This window comes from Haliotis asinina, chromosome 14 (assembly GCF_037392515.1).
Source record: "Haliotis asinina isolate JCU_RB_2024 chromosome 14, JCU_Hal_asi_v2, whole genome shotgun sequence".
Classification (NCBI taxonomy): Eukaryota; Metazoa; Mollusca; class Gastropoda; order Lepetellida; family Haliotidae; genus Haliotis; species Haliotis asinina.
Window position 1 is genome coordinate 9,021,101 of NC_090293.1, and position 17,792 is coordinate 9,038,892.

General features: G+C 40.0%; 1 protein-coding gene across 1 annotated transcript; it reads left to right on the forward strand.

Moving 5' to 3' along the window:
- Window positions 1-7,881: 7,881 nt before the first annotated feature.
- LOC137261709 (ETS-related transcription factor Elf-3-like) lies at window positions 7,882-17,515 on the forward strand. The gene is made up of 7 exons (XM_067799490.1): window positions 7,882-7,908; window positions 9,931-10,174; window positions 11,116-11,184; window positions 11,776-11,892; window positions 12,305-12,676; window positions 14,914-15,106; window positions 17,075-17,515. Exons 2-7 carry the CDS (start codon window positions 9,973-9,975, stop codon window positions 17,247-17,249), a joined length of 1,128 nt encoding a protein of 375 aa, XP_067655591.1. The 5' UTR covers window positions 7,882-7,908; window positions 9,931-9,972; the 3' UTR covers window positions 17,250-17,515.
- The last annotated feature ends 277 nt before the right edge of the window (window positions 17,516-17,792 follow it).

Consider the following 17,792-nt stretch of genomic DNA (forward strand, 5'->3'; position numbering starts at 1 on the left):
TTAAAACTTCGTCTCAAAGACGAGAGTTTTAAACACGAATTTTAGTAATGCTCTAAAACATTAACCCAATCGTTAGTAATCAAAGGGAAATCCTTATGACGTTTTCTCTGATTGGTCAAATGTGGACGCACGTGTCGAATGTTCCAAATAAGGTAGTGGGTTACTAGGAATGCCACAGCTTGAATGAGATGGGATACGAGCATATGACAGTAAATCATAGTAAGGAATTTGTGAATGCAGAGAATAGTGCGTGTACTAATAAAATTGAGAGTACGTGGAGAGCGGCGAAAGCGTCCCTGTCCAGATATGGAACAGCGAAAGGATTCATTTTTTGTATAATAGTTATTTTGTGGAGTTCATCGTGGGGTAAAAATATTTACGTTGTTCTGATGATCCTTTTGTTACATTTCTTACGTTTATCAGCCGTGCGCTTGACCCCAAAAAACTCACGCATACTTTAAAATGATTGAAATTGAAAATAAAGAAAATGGTGTTCAGGATTCGGATGAATTTAATGCAAGCGGAGATTTGTTCTTGTAATGTAAGTGAAACGTTTTGATATTAGAAATCTGATAAACTAACCTCTTTTTGTTTATTAGGAATATAAAAGAAATGATAAGTAATATGTAAAAATAATGTAGGGGGGCACCTGCCCCTCTAAAACCCCCCATTCTGTTGAAATATGAGATAAAAAACATGCTTTAAAAAATAATACATTCGGTTAGCACTGGGAAATTGTATATCGTGATCTAAAAAAAGGTATAAACACTGCACTTGACAATACCATAACATAATACTGACACTAAAATAATGTTGCGGAATAAGGGTCTTGAGGTGATTCTCGATTGTAATCCAGGTGTAATTTAATAGGTCCAGCAAGGCCATAAAACGGTAGTTATTCGCCGGAGTAAACAAAAAATGGCGTCAGGGTGAGTGCTCGCTTTGATGTAAATATGGCTTCTGCGCATGCCTGTCACGTACACTTCCGGGGACCCGTAAAGTGTAGTCACCCACATCCCATCCTGGGTCTACGCATGACAATGGATCGACTGGGCGACTATTTCCAAGAACGGTAATATGTGTGGACGCCCATGACGCAGTATGAGACGGATTTAAACGCCTTGATGCAATGATGCTTGTATTATCATTCTGGTTTCCGTACGTGACAGTCTATGAGTGGTAAGAGGAAATTGGGGTGTGGTGAAGCTTGTCTTGTTGTGAGTTAATAGTCTAATAATCCTGAAACCAACCTGTCATTATCATGTCAAGCCATCACATAACAAGACAAGACAAAATTTTCATTACGTCAAAGATCAAAATCCTTTATATCAATTGAATATTTACCTATGCTCGTTGCGAGGTACATATATTGCCAACAATCATGTTGGTATTGCCCAAGAGTGAGAATATGTGCAAACGATATTTTGAAAGATGGTACTTTTTGTTGCCCGATATACAGAGTCTGATTGGTGGTACCTATGATAAACTGCGGAATGTTGTTTCACTGGACCAAACTATTAATGCGGCATAAGTTTTGACAGCTATACGCCTTCACTAAAACAGAGAGGAGCCCATTTCATCCCCGCTCCCCCTAAAGTGGCGCAAAAACAAAGGGAAAAGGCAAATTTGATGTGGCGCAAGACTTACAAGTTTACTACTTTGGAGAAACCTATAAGCCTGAGATTCATGGACAGATGCTCATTAGAGAGAATCTGTGATTCGAAACCACCCTGGAATCCCCCTGGGAAGTAACTCTGTAAGAATGGTTGATGTTTAACGGGTTACTAAATCAGGCAGACTTTACCAGTTAAGAAGATATGCCTGTACGGAGCACAATACTCTTTTATCACTCAACAGGTTCAGCTGAAAATAGTTTCGTTTGGTTTCAGTTTTGTCCAAACAAATTATCAATGTTGTTTGTTACGAGCGTGTATTTTCTGTATATTTTGTTCTTAATTCAGTAATAATAATTATTGGGTTACAGTGTTTAGTGTTTTGAATAATATTTATAATGGGTCACATTTCGTATTATAGGTGATTCGCGTTTTTAGGATTCAGGTTTTCCGGGAATTATCTGCCCTTGACTTCCTGTTTGTTTACTTCCGGGAGACATTGTTTCGAGGGCATTCTACAGTGTAGCGATGGCAGTAAGTGCTCGTACTTTGGGGAAACGACTGAAAGTATAAATAAAAGCTAGTTGCCGTGTTGTGGGTGACACACAATCACATTTATTCTCTGGAGTTTACATCGCTAACAAATTCGTCAACGTCTGATCTACTGCCGTCAGACTGCTCACTGTGTTCATTCTGCACGACTTTTTCTCTCTCACACTAAGACTTTGGTGAGTTTGCTATACTATATATTTCGTGACCCATTGCCTTAGATTTTGCCGCATTTGTATTGCATTTGAAATCGATGTTGTGACTATTGCACTGTGACTTTGTATACCTTGCTCTCGTTGCTAAACAATAATAATATCTGAATATTTTAAACTTGTCTTTGTTCTGTTTTGCTGGTTCACGGAGTATTTCTTAAATTGTTTGTCTCGGTAAATTCTTAACTGTAACATGTTTCTCGAAAGTGATTAAAATTGTTGTTGATTGGCTCGAACAGGAAGTGTCTTCGCAACAGCTCTTCGCTAGGAAAATCGCTATCAGTCGTCTGTTTAACCAACTGTTTCCTCAGTACTGGAGCATGGAAACCTCCAGTGTCCAATTTAATCAGACGAGCTGTGTCTGTTGCAAAATAAACATTTAAAGTAAACATTTATAAACCACGGTGACTAAACACAATACCCCTGATGTCAGTGGACACAGATGTGTGTTGATATTCCCATATACCATCACTTGTTATCCTGCTATGCCCTGCGTGATAACATTGACATAACTGTGCATTTATGAGGATAAATGCAATACTTCCTCCTAGTACTGAGGTTGTCCTTGTCCTGTCATTGTTTCTGTGTAAATACAAGCCTTATGTACGTCCTTGACGAACCGCTCAATTTGATATTTTAAGTGTTGACGCACATCAGCGACACTGGGTATTTGAAACAGACTTGATTTTTCAAAGGACTTGGTGGATACTGACTGTGGTGTTGAATAACTCCCAAGCTAAAGCCAGCATTATAATACCTGCACAACAAAAATTGACCCGTAGCCAGTCCTTAAATACTCCTTGTTTGAGAGAGGCTTGTAATTTGCATAACAGCTACTTGTGATGATGGTGTATGTACTAGCAAAGTTAAATAGTTGGTAAGCAGCATCAATTGCTTTGAGAAATACCTTATGAAGACAAAACATACCATATCATATGATAGGTATCATAGAATATCACAAAAGACATACAATATTCCATATTCCACAATCCACCACCCGACAACCCCCAAGAAAAATAAAAACGACAACAATTAACAATTACGACAGCAAATGCCGAATAAACAAAAGGCCGTTTAGACGTTCCAAACAATTATTATTTTGAACAAAGATTTGGCATTTGATTACACCTACTAAAACACGAGCCTTGGGGACTTGGCTCTCTTGGCATGAGGTTGACAATGCCAACCCACAAATAACACACAAGACCTAAGTAAATAACCGAGGAGTTTATTACAGTAATCACAGGTTGATTTACATAAAAATCAGTCAATAATATTTTGCGTTACAATTATTATGCATTGTAGCATGTTCACAGCAGAATCAACTTTCAAAATACTTAAACAGTACACGTAGATATGTTACTCGTTAATTACAACGAAATACAATTGTACAATACTCTACACGCCCTACCACGCCAATCATAAAACATCAGAGTGGTCACAACGTATTGTAATAGTTAGTGACCCGTGAACCCAACTGGACGATGATTCATGCGAGGAATGGCGTACACTGCCCCTTCAGAGAGCCAAGGGACTTGTTTGGGTTAAGAGGAGGAGAGACCTGGCTGTCATACAGTCACATGGCGCTCACACTCAGTGTTGACCTTGAATCGTGTAAGACACGCAAAATGACAGTTCACATTCACCAATAAATTCAACATTCAACTTTCCAGAGTTATAATTCTGTAGACAGTTTTGTATGAAATTCAGGTTTGTTTTCCTTTTTCTTCTTAAATAAGCAATTATCATCATAAAACCAACATAGATTCCAGCCATTTTGTCGTTTTTTGTGACTCATATTTTCATACGGGTCAGAGAAATAGTACATATATGATAAAAAGCAGGAGAAATACAGGGGTGTCCAACTGAGTTCTTTGTGTATATGTCTGATTTTAATAAGACCTAGACCCGTGAAGGTCCGGGGTAGATTAGGCCTTCGGCAACACATGCTTGCCATAAAAGGCGACTATGTTTGTCGTAAAAGGCGACTAATGGGATCGAGTGGTCAGGCTCGCTGACTTGGTTGACACATGTCATCGGTTCCCACATTGTCCTCATGCTGTTGATCACTGGATTGCCTGGTCCAGACTCGATGTTTTACAGACCGCCGCCATATGGCTGGAATATTGCTGAATGCGGCGTAAAACTAAACTCAATCGCTCGCTAATGAGAGCTCAATTCTCAGTTTCACAATGAATCCTCGTCATGCTTAGTTTCTGAGAATGGCCGGATGCGTGGTGTGTGATTGTACGTTGTGTCCCGGCAATAACTGCATGGTTTACCCCCAGCTCACAAACACACTGCCGACAACAGGAAATCGTGACGGCTTCGAAACCGATATATTTAGAACTTTGCTAGAATGATGACTAAGGCATAATATGTTCGTCGACATAATTACGATTCATTATTACTATGTTCAGTTTTCCACATTCAACAGATTCTACTATAAAGACAAATTAGCACAACAATTCGTTGAAGACTTTATGTGTCTTTGCATGTGGTTATTAGTGCGAAAAACTGGTATCATTAGCATTTGATAGTGACATGTGGCATACCAGGTTTACGACACTGTCGATATCGCACATTGTAAATAAAAAGTCACTGTGTGCTTTAATCTGACTGGTTAAAAAAATGAAGGAATGGTATTTCTTTTCCAAATCCGCCTATGGTACTGATACGTACAAATATCGCACACAGTTTCTATTGTTGCGTCGTCAGTTGTGGTGACATCATTCAGATCATGTTGTGACGTAAGGTCGGAATGACGTCACAAATGAATAGTTCCGAATGCTACCATGAGAACCAGCTGAAATGATGACACTTCCCTGCTGTACCTGTGTCTCGGCGTCGATGTCTGCAGGTAGTAAAATCCATGTGGGCCGTTGTGTTTACTTTTGTGCTTGCCATCTCGATACACATCATGTATCAGCGGTTCCAGATGAATTCAAATTCTCAAAAACAGCCGGAAATTGGCCACCACATGATATTTATCTCCTGAATGAACCTGGATTATAGCCAATATTCCTGGCGGTGATAGAAACGGCTTCGTCGGTGTTTTGTCATATCACCCGATATTCTATGTCGAATTCGATACCGTTCCTCCACACATCTCCACACGTCATCATTTCATATTCATGCGACATCATGCGAGTTCATCTTTTCAATCTTTGGTTTGAAATAACATCCCTAATCTCTTTTTGCTTCCTGTACACAACATATCCATTCTGTTCTCTGCACCAGTTGGTAAAAATAGCTTTTGTGTAACTTACTAGACCTGTTCGCTTCTCACCATTGTTTACCAAAACTACCCAAAAATGACTAATTTACCAGGAAAAGTGTGCTACCATGAAGTTAAATAAATTCCTGTGACTTGTGACAGCGGCTTAATTGCAAAAACCCAGCTACAAGACAGAGGCCTGTACATAATGAGGCAACTGGTAACTGAACGCTGAATAAAACACATTAATATCGATGTTCTGTCTTAAAGCCATTAAACATGCACTACCCAACCACACACCCCACCCCTTCACGTATGTGTGCGCTGTGTGTACACGCATGTGTGTGTGTGTGTGCTGAAATTTTGTTTTGTACACCAAACGAAATTAAATATACACAGGCACAAAAGTTAAGCGCCCACTATTTTTGTGATCTGCTACTTTGGATACTAAACGGGTGATGACGACCCGTGTGCCTTGTAATGGCCCTGCATGTCACGCCAGTATTTTTCATGGCCATCACCTGCCATCTCTCAGCGGTAGTTTACTTTCTCCTCACCATGACTGATTTTCTAACTCTAAAGTGAAAGGAGAATCTCTCAACAGACCGGTGAAACCAAGCATGTGAAACTTGATTTTCAAGATTCAGATGGTAGGGAAATTGAGTTGCACGTGCAGAACGTTTTCCTTGTCACATCCTGACAATCAAGAATCTATGGAAGGCTATATACATGCACATACAAACAGGGACTGTACGGTAGCCTAGTGGTTAAAGCGGGGGTTCATCACACCGATGACCCGCGTTCAATTCCTTACACGGGTATTTCCTGCTGTGGTAATGCTGGGATATTGCAAAAAGCGGCGTAAAACTACACTTCTATATATGATGTAACATCTGTTCCGACATATGGTCAGTATTATTGTAAAAGGTACGCTCTCTTAACACTCTGTTTAGCTTGATGACTCCTGTCGACCAGACTATTTTATTGTGTAATGTTACAAAGTATAAATATCCCTTAGCTGCCCCAGTGTTACTTATGTTTAAATGAAGAAACCTATTATAATGTATGACGTCACACCAACCACTTTTTAAATATGACGTCACACCAACCACTTTTTAAATGTTAAACTATGTGTGTATAGAGATTTATTTTATGTATGCATTGTCTTATGAGTTGTGTGTGTCTCGTTGGCCTATAAAGGTCTGGCAGATATTTCGTCTAGGTGATACAGGTTTCATATCCAATGTAAAGATATGCATGGCACAATAATAAAATCTCTCTCTCTCTCTCTCTCTCTTTCTCTCTCTCTCTCTCTCTCTGATGTCCAGTGTTGTGTTATACTGTTTATAGTTTTACATCTATATTTCCCTTTGTATCAAACGGCACATTTCCGAAGACGTTTAAGACTATGCATTCGTTTTACCTTCCATACACATTTAATTTAATTATTCATTTTTCGTCTTGATTACGATCCATAATCACGAATTTCAAAAGAAAAAAAATATTTCGAAACAGAGGTGTCTGTTTTCATTTTTTAACTTCATGGAGAAACATTATTAGGAAAATTCCCGTAAGAATACCCCTAAATAGGTTTGAACAAGTTGCACAATAACACTGCTTAGCTTTTGGAAACAGTTACTAACAAGACTAACAGTTTCACATTTTCGACCACTTCGAAAACATGCGCTACGAGTAAGAAATATCGTCCCTACGCCCACTTCAAACTGCGTCCCTATATATATGTATGGCATTACGCCACAACTTGTAAATAACTTTAAAAATAAACTTTTTCTGCTTCATTGATTATGTTGTGGAAATACCTCATTCCAGAAATATATGAACACAACAACAGAGTCGAAACATGTATAACTTCGGATCACACTTTGTTTGTGTATATGTTTATGTTTTTTTTGCCTGCGCCTTGTGTATATGTCATTATAACAGGGTAAATATACCGGTATGTAGACAGTACAATGTTATACGTCGCTTTAGTTGTTATTATTATTTTAAAACAGATCTCTGTTATGTAAACAACATTGAAATATATGTAGAAACTAGTGTGTCTCGACGCGATTAATACGTGGGGATAAAAACCCAGCCAGGCGTCTCACTGGCTCAGAGAGCTCCCAACTATCTGTGACGTGGAGCAAAACGACTGGCTGGATTTCCACTTTAGCGCACATGACTTCCTTCTTTCTAAAAATAGCTATGCGGTGTTTTCCCGTATGGCCTTACGTTAAGTACTGCTTAGTATAATATTCCTTATTTATGATACAGGGGCGACATCGAACAGACGTTCGCCGTACATGCAGACAAGGTAATGTTACTATTATGTGTAAAAACTTAGGCCAAATGTTTAAACATTGTCGCAGGCCTATGAGATGTGTGTATAGCTAAATTTATCGTTGTTGTTTCGTACCGCCACTGTGTGTCTTAAACTGATGATAATGTTGTAAATGCTTGCTGTAGTCATACTTGTGTAATATTTTCCCATTGCTTTACAATGGTTGCGGGTGGTTGATGATGCAGGATCCGCTCACTTTTTGTCGAACACATGCTGTTATCTTTATTTCATAGTAATTCATACTTATGTCAGTCGGATTTGTACGAATGTTTTCAGTCGAGATTGCTTTTAAATATGACAGAAGGTTTGTCTTTTAGGCCCCACTGACATAAACGAACTAAGAACTTTGTAAAGTCTAGAAACGAGCGATATGAATAACAATTAATCATGGTTTTGTTCCTTCAAAGGCATTTTAGAAGTTGTAAAGAGGAACGAAAACCAAGTTCTAATTATCGTCAACTTCTTTATTGCTATGAGTGGGGCGTTTCGGCGTAGGTACTTGACAACTCGTGGCAATAAAGAAGCTGAATATCCATAGAACTTGGTTTTCTTTCAGTTAATCCTTCCATGTTCTCATGAACTGTTTCGCTGATAAAACAAAACGTCACTCGCAAGTTTTTGGTGACATTTCAACTGCTCTCTCGGCCTCTCTTCATTGATTCATATGTGGATATATTCATTCTCCTGTGCTTCGGATGTTATTTTGTGTGAATCCCCCTGCTCACCGAACAGAGTAAGTCATACTCAGCTGTGTGTGCCCATCCTTCAGGAAACCATCATGGCTGAAATGTTGACAGCTATATCCTTGATGTCAACAGCCACTCTTCAACGGCCCTGCAGTAGTGCACCTCTGACCTAGATCCTGCTTGAGCGCCGACATGACATGTCGGAAATGATCACCAATATTGTCAGTCGTATTTCTGAGGATGCTCTGTTTCTCGCAATACATGAGGAAATATATCACAGAGTTTCTGCGAAATTTATAACACATAATCAACTGAGATGGTACCATTATCTATTTATCTGGGATTACCAGTTTGATATATTTCCCTGTGGAAAGGGGACACACATTGGCAATTAATACTTCAATTGTTCTGGATGTCAGTCATACATCAGCATTGTACAAGAACACTTTTCATCAGTCGAGATATAGGAGGTTGAAGGGTTAGTTGGGGCTACCAAAGGTAACTGTTCTTATTTTCCAACTGATTGTAATTGTTGACATATGATCTTTGTTTGATATCTTGTAAGTTATATCTTTAAGGATTATCATTAGCTCTAGGAGTAACACCACCTACATTTATAGGATTAGAATGCGGGCTGTGTTTTCGTGTTTTTTACAGCAATCCTGTTGTGACTTGTTATGTTAAGGTCTAGACGAGGAAGTTGAAATAGAGTGAGTAGCTGGGGCGTGAGTTATCAAGATTCATGGGGATTCCGGTGTGAAATTTCAAACGACTTTGCTTTGCTGCAGTCAGAGTGAGTGAATTAATATTTAACGTCACATCGGCAATATTGCAGCGAAATCGATGGTATCAACGTTTCGTATTTGCGGTACAATCCAGCGTGCTTATTCTGTGGTTGCTCAAACGCGTTTTGAACAAGCCATAGAAACGTTTAAAAGGTTTCGGAGTAAACATGTGGACATTTACAAATCTGACGTGTTAGTTACAAAGAATATGTCTTATGCAATTCCCAGACTTTGACTGCGCCTTGTGTATTCAGTGAACTGGCTTATTCACTTGTTGATGACCGGTTCAGGATATGCTCACCTGTTAATTGGTTCCAGACCACCATGAAGTGACCGAGTGTGTTTAGTTTTATGCCGTTTTTAGAAACAAATGGGCTTCTCACATTATACTCATCCGTGGAATCGAAACCGGGTCTTCAGCCCCACGAGCGAACGTTTCAACCACAAGGCCACCCCAACTTGCCGACGGGGAGACTCCATACAGCCCTGTTTACAACGTTGTCTGACAATGTACTGTTTTACAGGTTGACGGTCAGATCGTCAATAGTGAGTCACGCGTCACTTACATGGATATCAACCCAGTGAAAACAGAATCGATCTCGAACTTCGGTACATATTCCCCACCAGCAAGAATGGAAGTCACACAGATGAACAACCCCCAGTTCCACATGCTGCCTACAGTGCCCCATGTTACGCAGCTGATACCAGTGACGTCACACCTTCCACAACCACCTGCGCCGTCAGTGACTCTGTCCCAAGGGGACCTAGGTAATGTTTGTTCAAAAGTTTTCAAATGTTCTGTTTTTTCTGGTTCTCCTACCTGCTACCATCCTAGGGGCCGATCATAATTCAAAGCTAGGGTGGGGGTGAGGATGGGAGTTGGAGTGGGACGTAGGGGCAGGGGATGGGATGGGTGGGGCTGCGACGATGAGGATTGTCATGGAAAAGTATATCAAACCCCCCATCCCCCAACACACACACACACACACACACACACACACACACACACACACACACACACACACACACACACACACACACACACCTCCTCAAAGTTATATACAAAGTACGTGACACCCTCATGTACAAAATCGATGACCTACCCCCGAGCACATGGGTACAAAATTGATGACCCTCCTCTCAACCTCCTACAGCAATATAGTTGACCACCCCTCAAAATTCATCATCACCCTAAGTCACCCAGCCCAAAATTATGAACGGTCCCAGACCTTCCTCTTGCCGTCTTTTCTTTTGTTTGCGCTGATATGTCTGATCTAATAAGTATCAGGACAGAGTAAAACGTTTCAAAAGTTAAACGTCTCTTAAAGCCAGTTCCGTTGCTCAGTAATGACCGGTAATGACCGGCTCACGATGTAATGTTTGTTGTTTTCTTTGTATGTCTCCTTCATACGACGCTTTGTCTCTGAGGTCTGGGTCTTAAATTCAATTAAATGCAATTTGCTTGGCTTATGTTTTGTCTAATAACACATATTCGAAAGAAAAGACTAAAAGTAAAATGCCATTTTAGGAATTATATCCTGAACGTCTGAATCATCCCAAAGTACCAGTCTACATCTCTGACCACCATACCTCCGGGTTTTACCTTACAACAGACACACAGTGTTTCACATGACATAGTGCGACGCCAAACGCTTTCGTCTTTACGTATGCGCTTGACCTGATTATCTCCCCTTACTGTGTGCTTGCAGATGTCTTGGTGTCCTGTTTAACCCAAATCGCCTGTTTACCAATCGGATATGGTACAGAACATATAGAAAGTATGTAATATAGATCATATCATATCATATATATGTTAAAATAAGTCTATAAATTAATAATCATTTGGGAAATGTCAATTCGATGGTAACACGAAATACAATGTAGTTTATATAACATACTTAAGGTTGTTGTAAGATTTATCATTGCATTCTTTATGTGTTCAAATGTTTTAATTTTTTTTCACATTTAATTATCCTATTTACGTAAACGTATGTTTTGGTGACATGTGTTATTCGCTTGGGGTAAATGCTAAATATGTACCCAGATGTTTCGGTGTTGCGAACTCTAACTTCTGTCTCTGAAATGACACAAAATATTCTTAACAGCATCAATATATGCATGATTATTAACAGGCAAAAAAGCCTTGAATGTAATCACAAATACTGTCAGTGAAAAGCCATGTCTCTCTTGTCTCGAGGGTAGGCTCATTAAACTGGGTCTGTGCCATCTCCGCTAACGGGACAGCGCGTGACACGTATGCGCATCGGTTTTCATCATATCAACCGAAAAACGCTGAATTTTGTACTTTGGTTGGCACTTAAATGCATAATATAACAGCCTATATTTATTTCAATCTGATTTTTTTTCAGCAGCTGGAAATATTCCTTTATTTGATGAATTGATCGACAACTCAGATACAGCATTAAGGTGTGACAACCCACAGAGGTTAAACACTGGAGCAGGGGAGACAACTGCAGCGTTTACTGGTAAGTGTCAATCATTTAATCATGGGTATGGCAAAATAAAAACGACACTTTTAAAAACTAGGAATTTCACGATTAACCGATGCACCGGTGCATCCTCGACAAGCTTTGCACTAGATGATACACGATTCTTTAGATTTTATGTCGATTTGTTCCTTTTTTTAACACACATCTCGTGACACTATGATTAACAGCCCAAACAAAACAAGAACGTAAAGAAAAGCAAAAAGAAACAAACAATATGACAACTATTATTTTTTTTAACTGATGGGGTTGAGACTGGCTATTGTAAGGCAAATGTGAGCATCAATCATGTTTCAGTGAACAGAATACATGTTGGCATTTAATACAAGTTGCTGAATGCAGAGATTTCCATTATTCGTTTGCATCCACGAGCCCATCTCTATTTTCAAAGCTAGCACCAGTGACGCGGAGATGGCAGCAAGATTTGTCCAAGACCTTCTGCGCAGTCCCCAAACTCTTACTCCCCACTCACCTTCTCGGCGCCAAGGTCATGACTTCATGCAGACAAGGCAGCCATGTTTTGAGATAGGTCAAGGTCATCCCCCTGGAAGTCAAAGTCCACAATTTGAAGGTCAAATATCGCCATACGGAGCTCAAACTCCGCCTTTCTCTGGCCATGGGTCACAATCAGCGATGGAGTACTACCCCATTATGGAGAATCCAGATCACATCTCCCCTCCTCCGATGCACCCTGCTATGGATATGGGATATCAACAAGGTCAAGGCCAATATTACGTGCAGGATCCTGGTGCAACGTCTCAAGGTGATTAATTTTACTGTTTTCGGAAAAAATCCTTTCAGGGCGCAGTCATTAGTATTTTTGCTTCCCCTGTGGTTGTTTAAACCCCTGACCCGCGTACTAAATCCGCCAATGAGAATGCAGGCTCATGTGACCCGTATCAGGTATGCAATATTTTCCTTGAAACCCACAGATTGGCAATTAAATATTTCAGATAGTACCAAATCAATCGGAACTCCTCTTAGATGTCTTACTTATCTTACATATAATTTTTGGAAAGGTCCAAAACGAAGAGATGGTTTATCCGAATGCAGGGTGTAAGGAAAAGTAATTTGTTTCGATTCAATAATCGGCTGTCAGTTCGATCACCAGTCAGTGGAAGGTTATTGGCAGAGTAAGATACATACGTTGTCCACCGATAATTCAGAGCTTATATGGTGTGATGCACGCTATTTGAGAGCTTCCCAGCTCTAATTTCAAAAGCACCTGGACATGGTATATATCCTTCGAGATAGGATGACAGTTTATAACGTACGCGTTTAAATACATCTTTACAATCGATGAGGAAGTTACAAGGTAAAAACAAGGAATGATATACAACTGCAAGCAGTAGCAACAGGACGAATTCAAAAAGGGATGTAACTCGTGCAGACCCATACCCCTCCCGCAGATGTATATTACGTGAAGCTTACGTACAATCTCCATGTAGAACAGTTGAACCTGTTTAGCCAAGTTCGTCCGCGTTTGTCCGAATGTACAGTACGTATTACGTTCTGAAGAGTGCGTGATTAAGACAATACCATTTAAACTTGTATTACTTTTCAAAACCGCTATCGATTGATTAATGTGTTCGTGCTGTTGTTAGAACATAAAACAATCCAACGTGCGACGCAGTTGACCTAAATGTGGGTCAGTGGGTTACATTATGCAATGATAAACTTGAAAGGGATGACTAATATATGCAATACTATGTCTTCGAGGGTGTGTGTGCGTGCATGCATGCGTCCAAAGTCACAGGGGCCAGACATAAACAATGGAGCCAACGATCTATTTCAATAAGTGCATATGCCTCGTCTTCATTGGCCACGACCGGACCATTCAGAGGTATTAGATTGTCGGTGTTTACATTAAGTGTTTAAAATACATTTTAACTCATTTATAAAGACCACTACGTACCAGGAACGTGTACATTTGGGCAGAATAAATTGGCTAATGATCAGGAACTGTAATTGAAACAAAAATCTTGCTCTGCTGGCTACGTGATACTTTACCTGTGATACATGTCACGTGACCTTCTGCTCACGTGGCCAAGCCGCACATTTGTTTACATTTCAACTCGGAATCGTGACTCCGGTGGCCTAAATACAGATTCTATAAATAAACCTGAGTTTTCCAACTAACAATGAAATAACACAGACAAAAGTGACGGGAGATCCCCTACTCGCAAAATGGGCCAATCAACATGCTCCTTTCGTTTGCACAACGGTGATTAGCTACGAAACCATCTAGGGTGTCCACAGTTAGTGAACTGGGCCGCTATGTATGGAGCGGAACGACTTACATTCTTCTCAGCAGTAGTGGAGAATTGTGTGTTATGACCCCCCCCCCCCCCCCAATCCATAGTTTTCAACAGTAGTGGGATAAATACACAGGTACATGTTTTGTGTACATATATTTTTTAAATGTGAAGATCTAGTTACACACAGGGCTGGATGTAGCAAGACCGATTAAATGACCGAGTGATTACACAAGTTATCTTGTTCAGTTTAAAAGTCTTAAGCTGTGAATCCCGGTGGCAACGTTAGGTCACCATTAGCCTATGTTTGTTAGGAGCACAAAACGAATCGCGATATGGTCAGTTTTGGTTGATTCGATGTCATCGAGATTTATGTCGCTGGATACTGATTGTGTTTCGGGGCCATGACTCAATTGTTGACACATTTCGTTGTATTGACATGCTTACGAAACTAAAACGCAAACAAAACCAATCAAAACAACACTAACTGCGAATATAAACACTACTGTCTTTCATTTTCTACGCTAGTGTAGATGCCATTTACTGACTTTTCGCTTTATGAGACTATGTGTTTACTGACTTTTCGTTCATCTCCGCTTTACCAGACTCTGTTTTCTGACTCTTCCGTTTATCTCCCCTTTACCAAACTCTGTCTACTGACTTTTCTTTTCATCTCTGCTTTACCAGAATGTGGTTGCTGACTTATAGTTTATCTCCGCTTTACCAGACTATGTGTCTATTTCAGAAGGTCAGCCCCGGCTGTGGAAGTTCATCCTAGACCTTTTGGAAGACCCTAGGTACAACCCCTCCCATATCGTGTGGGTCAACCGCCAGGAAGGCATCTTTCGGCTCATAGACCCTGCAAGACTAGCGGAGCTCTGGGGCCACGTTAAGGGGAACAAGAGCATGAACTACGAGAAGCTCAGCAGAGGGTTGAGGTGAGTACCAGTATTCACTTTTTTCCAAATTGATACGACCTTTGCCGTACACCTGAGCAGGGAGCGACATGAATATTAATGCCACTACATTTCCAAGAATATCTGAAGAAACGTGACCCTTACATTTGACTACGTTACATGCACTAAACACGCCACAGTTCCATAAAGCACGTTACTGTGCAACTAACGCCCGAGACGTCTACCCACGGATCAATGTCTGAGTAGTGTGTGTAAATCACGACAACCGAGCTATCTCTAAATATTTGTTTTATGCTGATTATTTGCGGCATTGCCACCACGTAGAAAACATCCATTGTACGGGTTTAATACACGATTAAATATGCATTGCCTACGTGACACATGTCATAATTCAGTTTAATCTAACTGGCAATTCTTGTCAGGTGTGCAAATATCATGAATCAAGTATATGTACATTATCACTTTTCAAATTCCCCTATAAACAGATCAAGAGAGACAAAGTTTTAAATTACTGAGGGGAATATCAGATCGCATACCTTTTAACTAACAAGAAAATATAACGATTGCACGAAAAATAACAAGAAAATATAGACGGTGAAAAGACATTCACAACAGATATTGTGATTCCCGATAAAGGTCTCACAATTTATAACTGCCCACTTACTTCTATGTGCGGTGTTTCCCCCTTTCTAATAAGAACACTTAAACAAAGGTTGAAGTCCGGGTCAGCCAATTTCTCAAATATTGAGCTTCTATGTAGCATCAATGATATGGATGGTTGCAAGTCATTGTGGATACCTCGATTCATCAAGAAATGAAGTGTGAACTACACCATAGAGTGTCTGACAACACCGATTATCATTTGGCTTAGAAGGGACTGAAGCATAATTTGGTATTCTTATGACTAGATCAGAAAAAGAGGTGATGACACAAGGTGCTGTTCACACACCATTACTATTACCTTAGTTCTCAGATGGCATTTCTCTTGCGTCTAAATACTTCCTATCTCACTGTGTCATGTCTTCTATCATTCATTTCACAACACACGTTTCCATTGTCTTTTATTCCTTGAGCCACGCCATGTGATATCTTTCACGCACCATATGCTTCCTATGTCTCTAATTTATCTCACATGCGTCCCATGTCTCAAATATCTCATTTGCTTCCTATGTCTCTAATAACTTACATGCTTCCTATGTCTCTAATATCTCATTTGCTTCCTATGTCTCTAATATCTTACATGCTTCCTATGTCTCTAATTTATCTCATTTGCTTCCCATGTCTCTAATATCTCACATGCTTCCTATGTCTCCAATATCTTACATGCTTCCTATGTCTCTAATATTTCACATGCTTCGTATGTCTCTAATATCTCACATGCTTCCTATGTCTCTAATATCTCTAATATCTCACATGCTTCCTATGTCTCTAATATCTCACATGCTTCCCATGTCTCTAATATCTTACATGCTTCGTATGTCTCTGATATCTCACATGCTTCGTATGTCTCTAATATCTTACATGCTTCCCATGTCTCTAATATCTCTAATATCTCACATGCTTCCTATGTCTCTAATATCTCACATGCTTCCTATGTCTCTAATATCTCACATGCTTCGTATGTCTCTAATATCTCACATGCTTCCTATGTCTCTAATATCTCACATGCTTCCCATGTCTCCAATATCTCATTTGCTTCCTATGTCTCTAATATCTTACATGCTTCCTATGTCTCTAATATCTCACATGCTTCCTATGTCTCTAATATCTCACTTGCTTCGTATGTCTCTAATATCTGTAATATCTTGCTTACTTCCCATGTCTCTAATATCTTACATTATACCTATGTCTCTGATATCTCATGTCTCCAGTATCTCACATGATTCTCGTGTCTCCAATATTTCACATGCTCCCTTTGTCTGTAATATTCCAGAAGCTCGTCGTGTCATGCACGTCTCACATGTGTCATATTGTTCTGGTATGTTGCAGGTACTACTATACACACAACGTCATGGAGCACGTTCCAGGGAAGCTGGTTTATAAGTTTGCCCAGGGGGCACAGGTGTGGCAATACCTCTCCCAGACATCGATAACCACGCCCCAAAGAACAGTATCCAGCACGGCGACGTCACAGTCCCATTACCCTCCCCACACGTCATATTAGATGACGTCATTTATGTATGACCGATACTTTTACTCGAAAGTCATCTAGTCAAAATTCAGTGCAAACATACATTCTGTATGCACCATGGTACGGCTGCTTATAGATCTCTTGCTCAGTCTTCTAGACTTTGCACATCCCTGATGCATGTTTGATACAGGCATCATTGTTACGGGTACTGCTTTTTTCTGTATGTTTTGGGGTTCTATTTATAATGTCCCGAGGCATTCAGAAAAAGTGCCAATATTCATGGAAGTACAGTTACGCCATGCCGGTGCTATTTGGATGTCCCTAGGCATTCAGAAAAAGTGCCAGTATTCATGGAAGTACAGTTACGCCATGCTGGTGTGAACCGGTTCAGGGACATAGTATCTCCGCGGTAAAGTGGATACTCGTCCTGAGATACGGTTTTACACGGGTAGCAACGGACCGAAGTATATTATATCTGTAAAGAAGGTATATTTACTCGGTCTGCTTGCTACAACAGAACTAATCAGTCAGGTTTTTTCACGTATCCTCTGTGAGGACTTAATAACACGGACATAA

What these genes read in the sequence shown, in the direction of transcription:
- LOC137261709 (XM_067799490.1), top strand. Translation starts at nt 9,973, where the DNA reads ATGGATATCAACCCAGTGAAAACAGAATCGATCTCGAACTTCGGTACA. An exon ending in TGGTACAGAACATATAGAAA is followed by an intron (nt 11,185 to 11,775) that starts GTATGTAATATA and finishes ATTTTTTTTCAG; the next exon opens with CAGCTGGAAATATTCCTTTA. An exon ending in TCCTGGTGCAACGTCTCAAG is followed by an intron (nt 12,677 to 14,913) that starts GTGATTAATTTT and finishes TGTCTATTTCAG; the next exon opens with AAGGTCAGCCCCGGCTGTGG.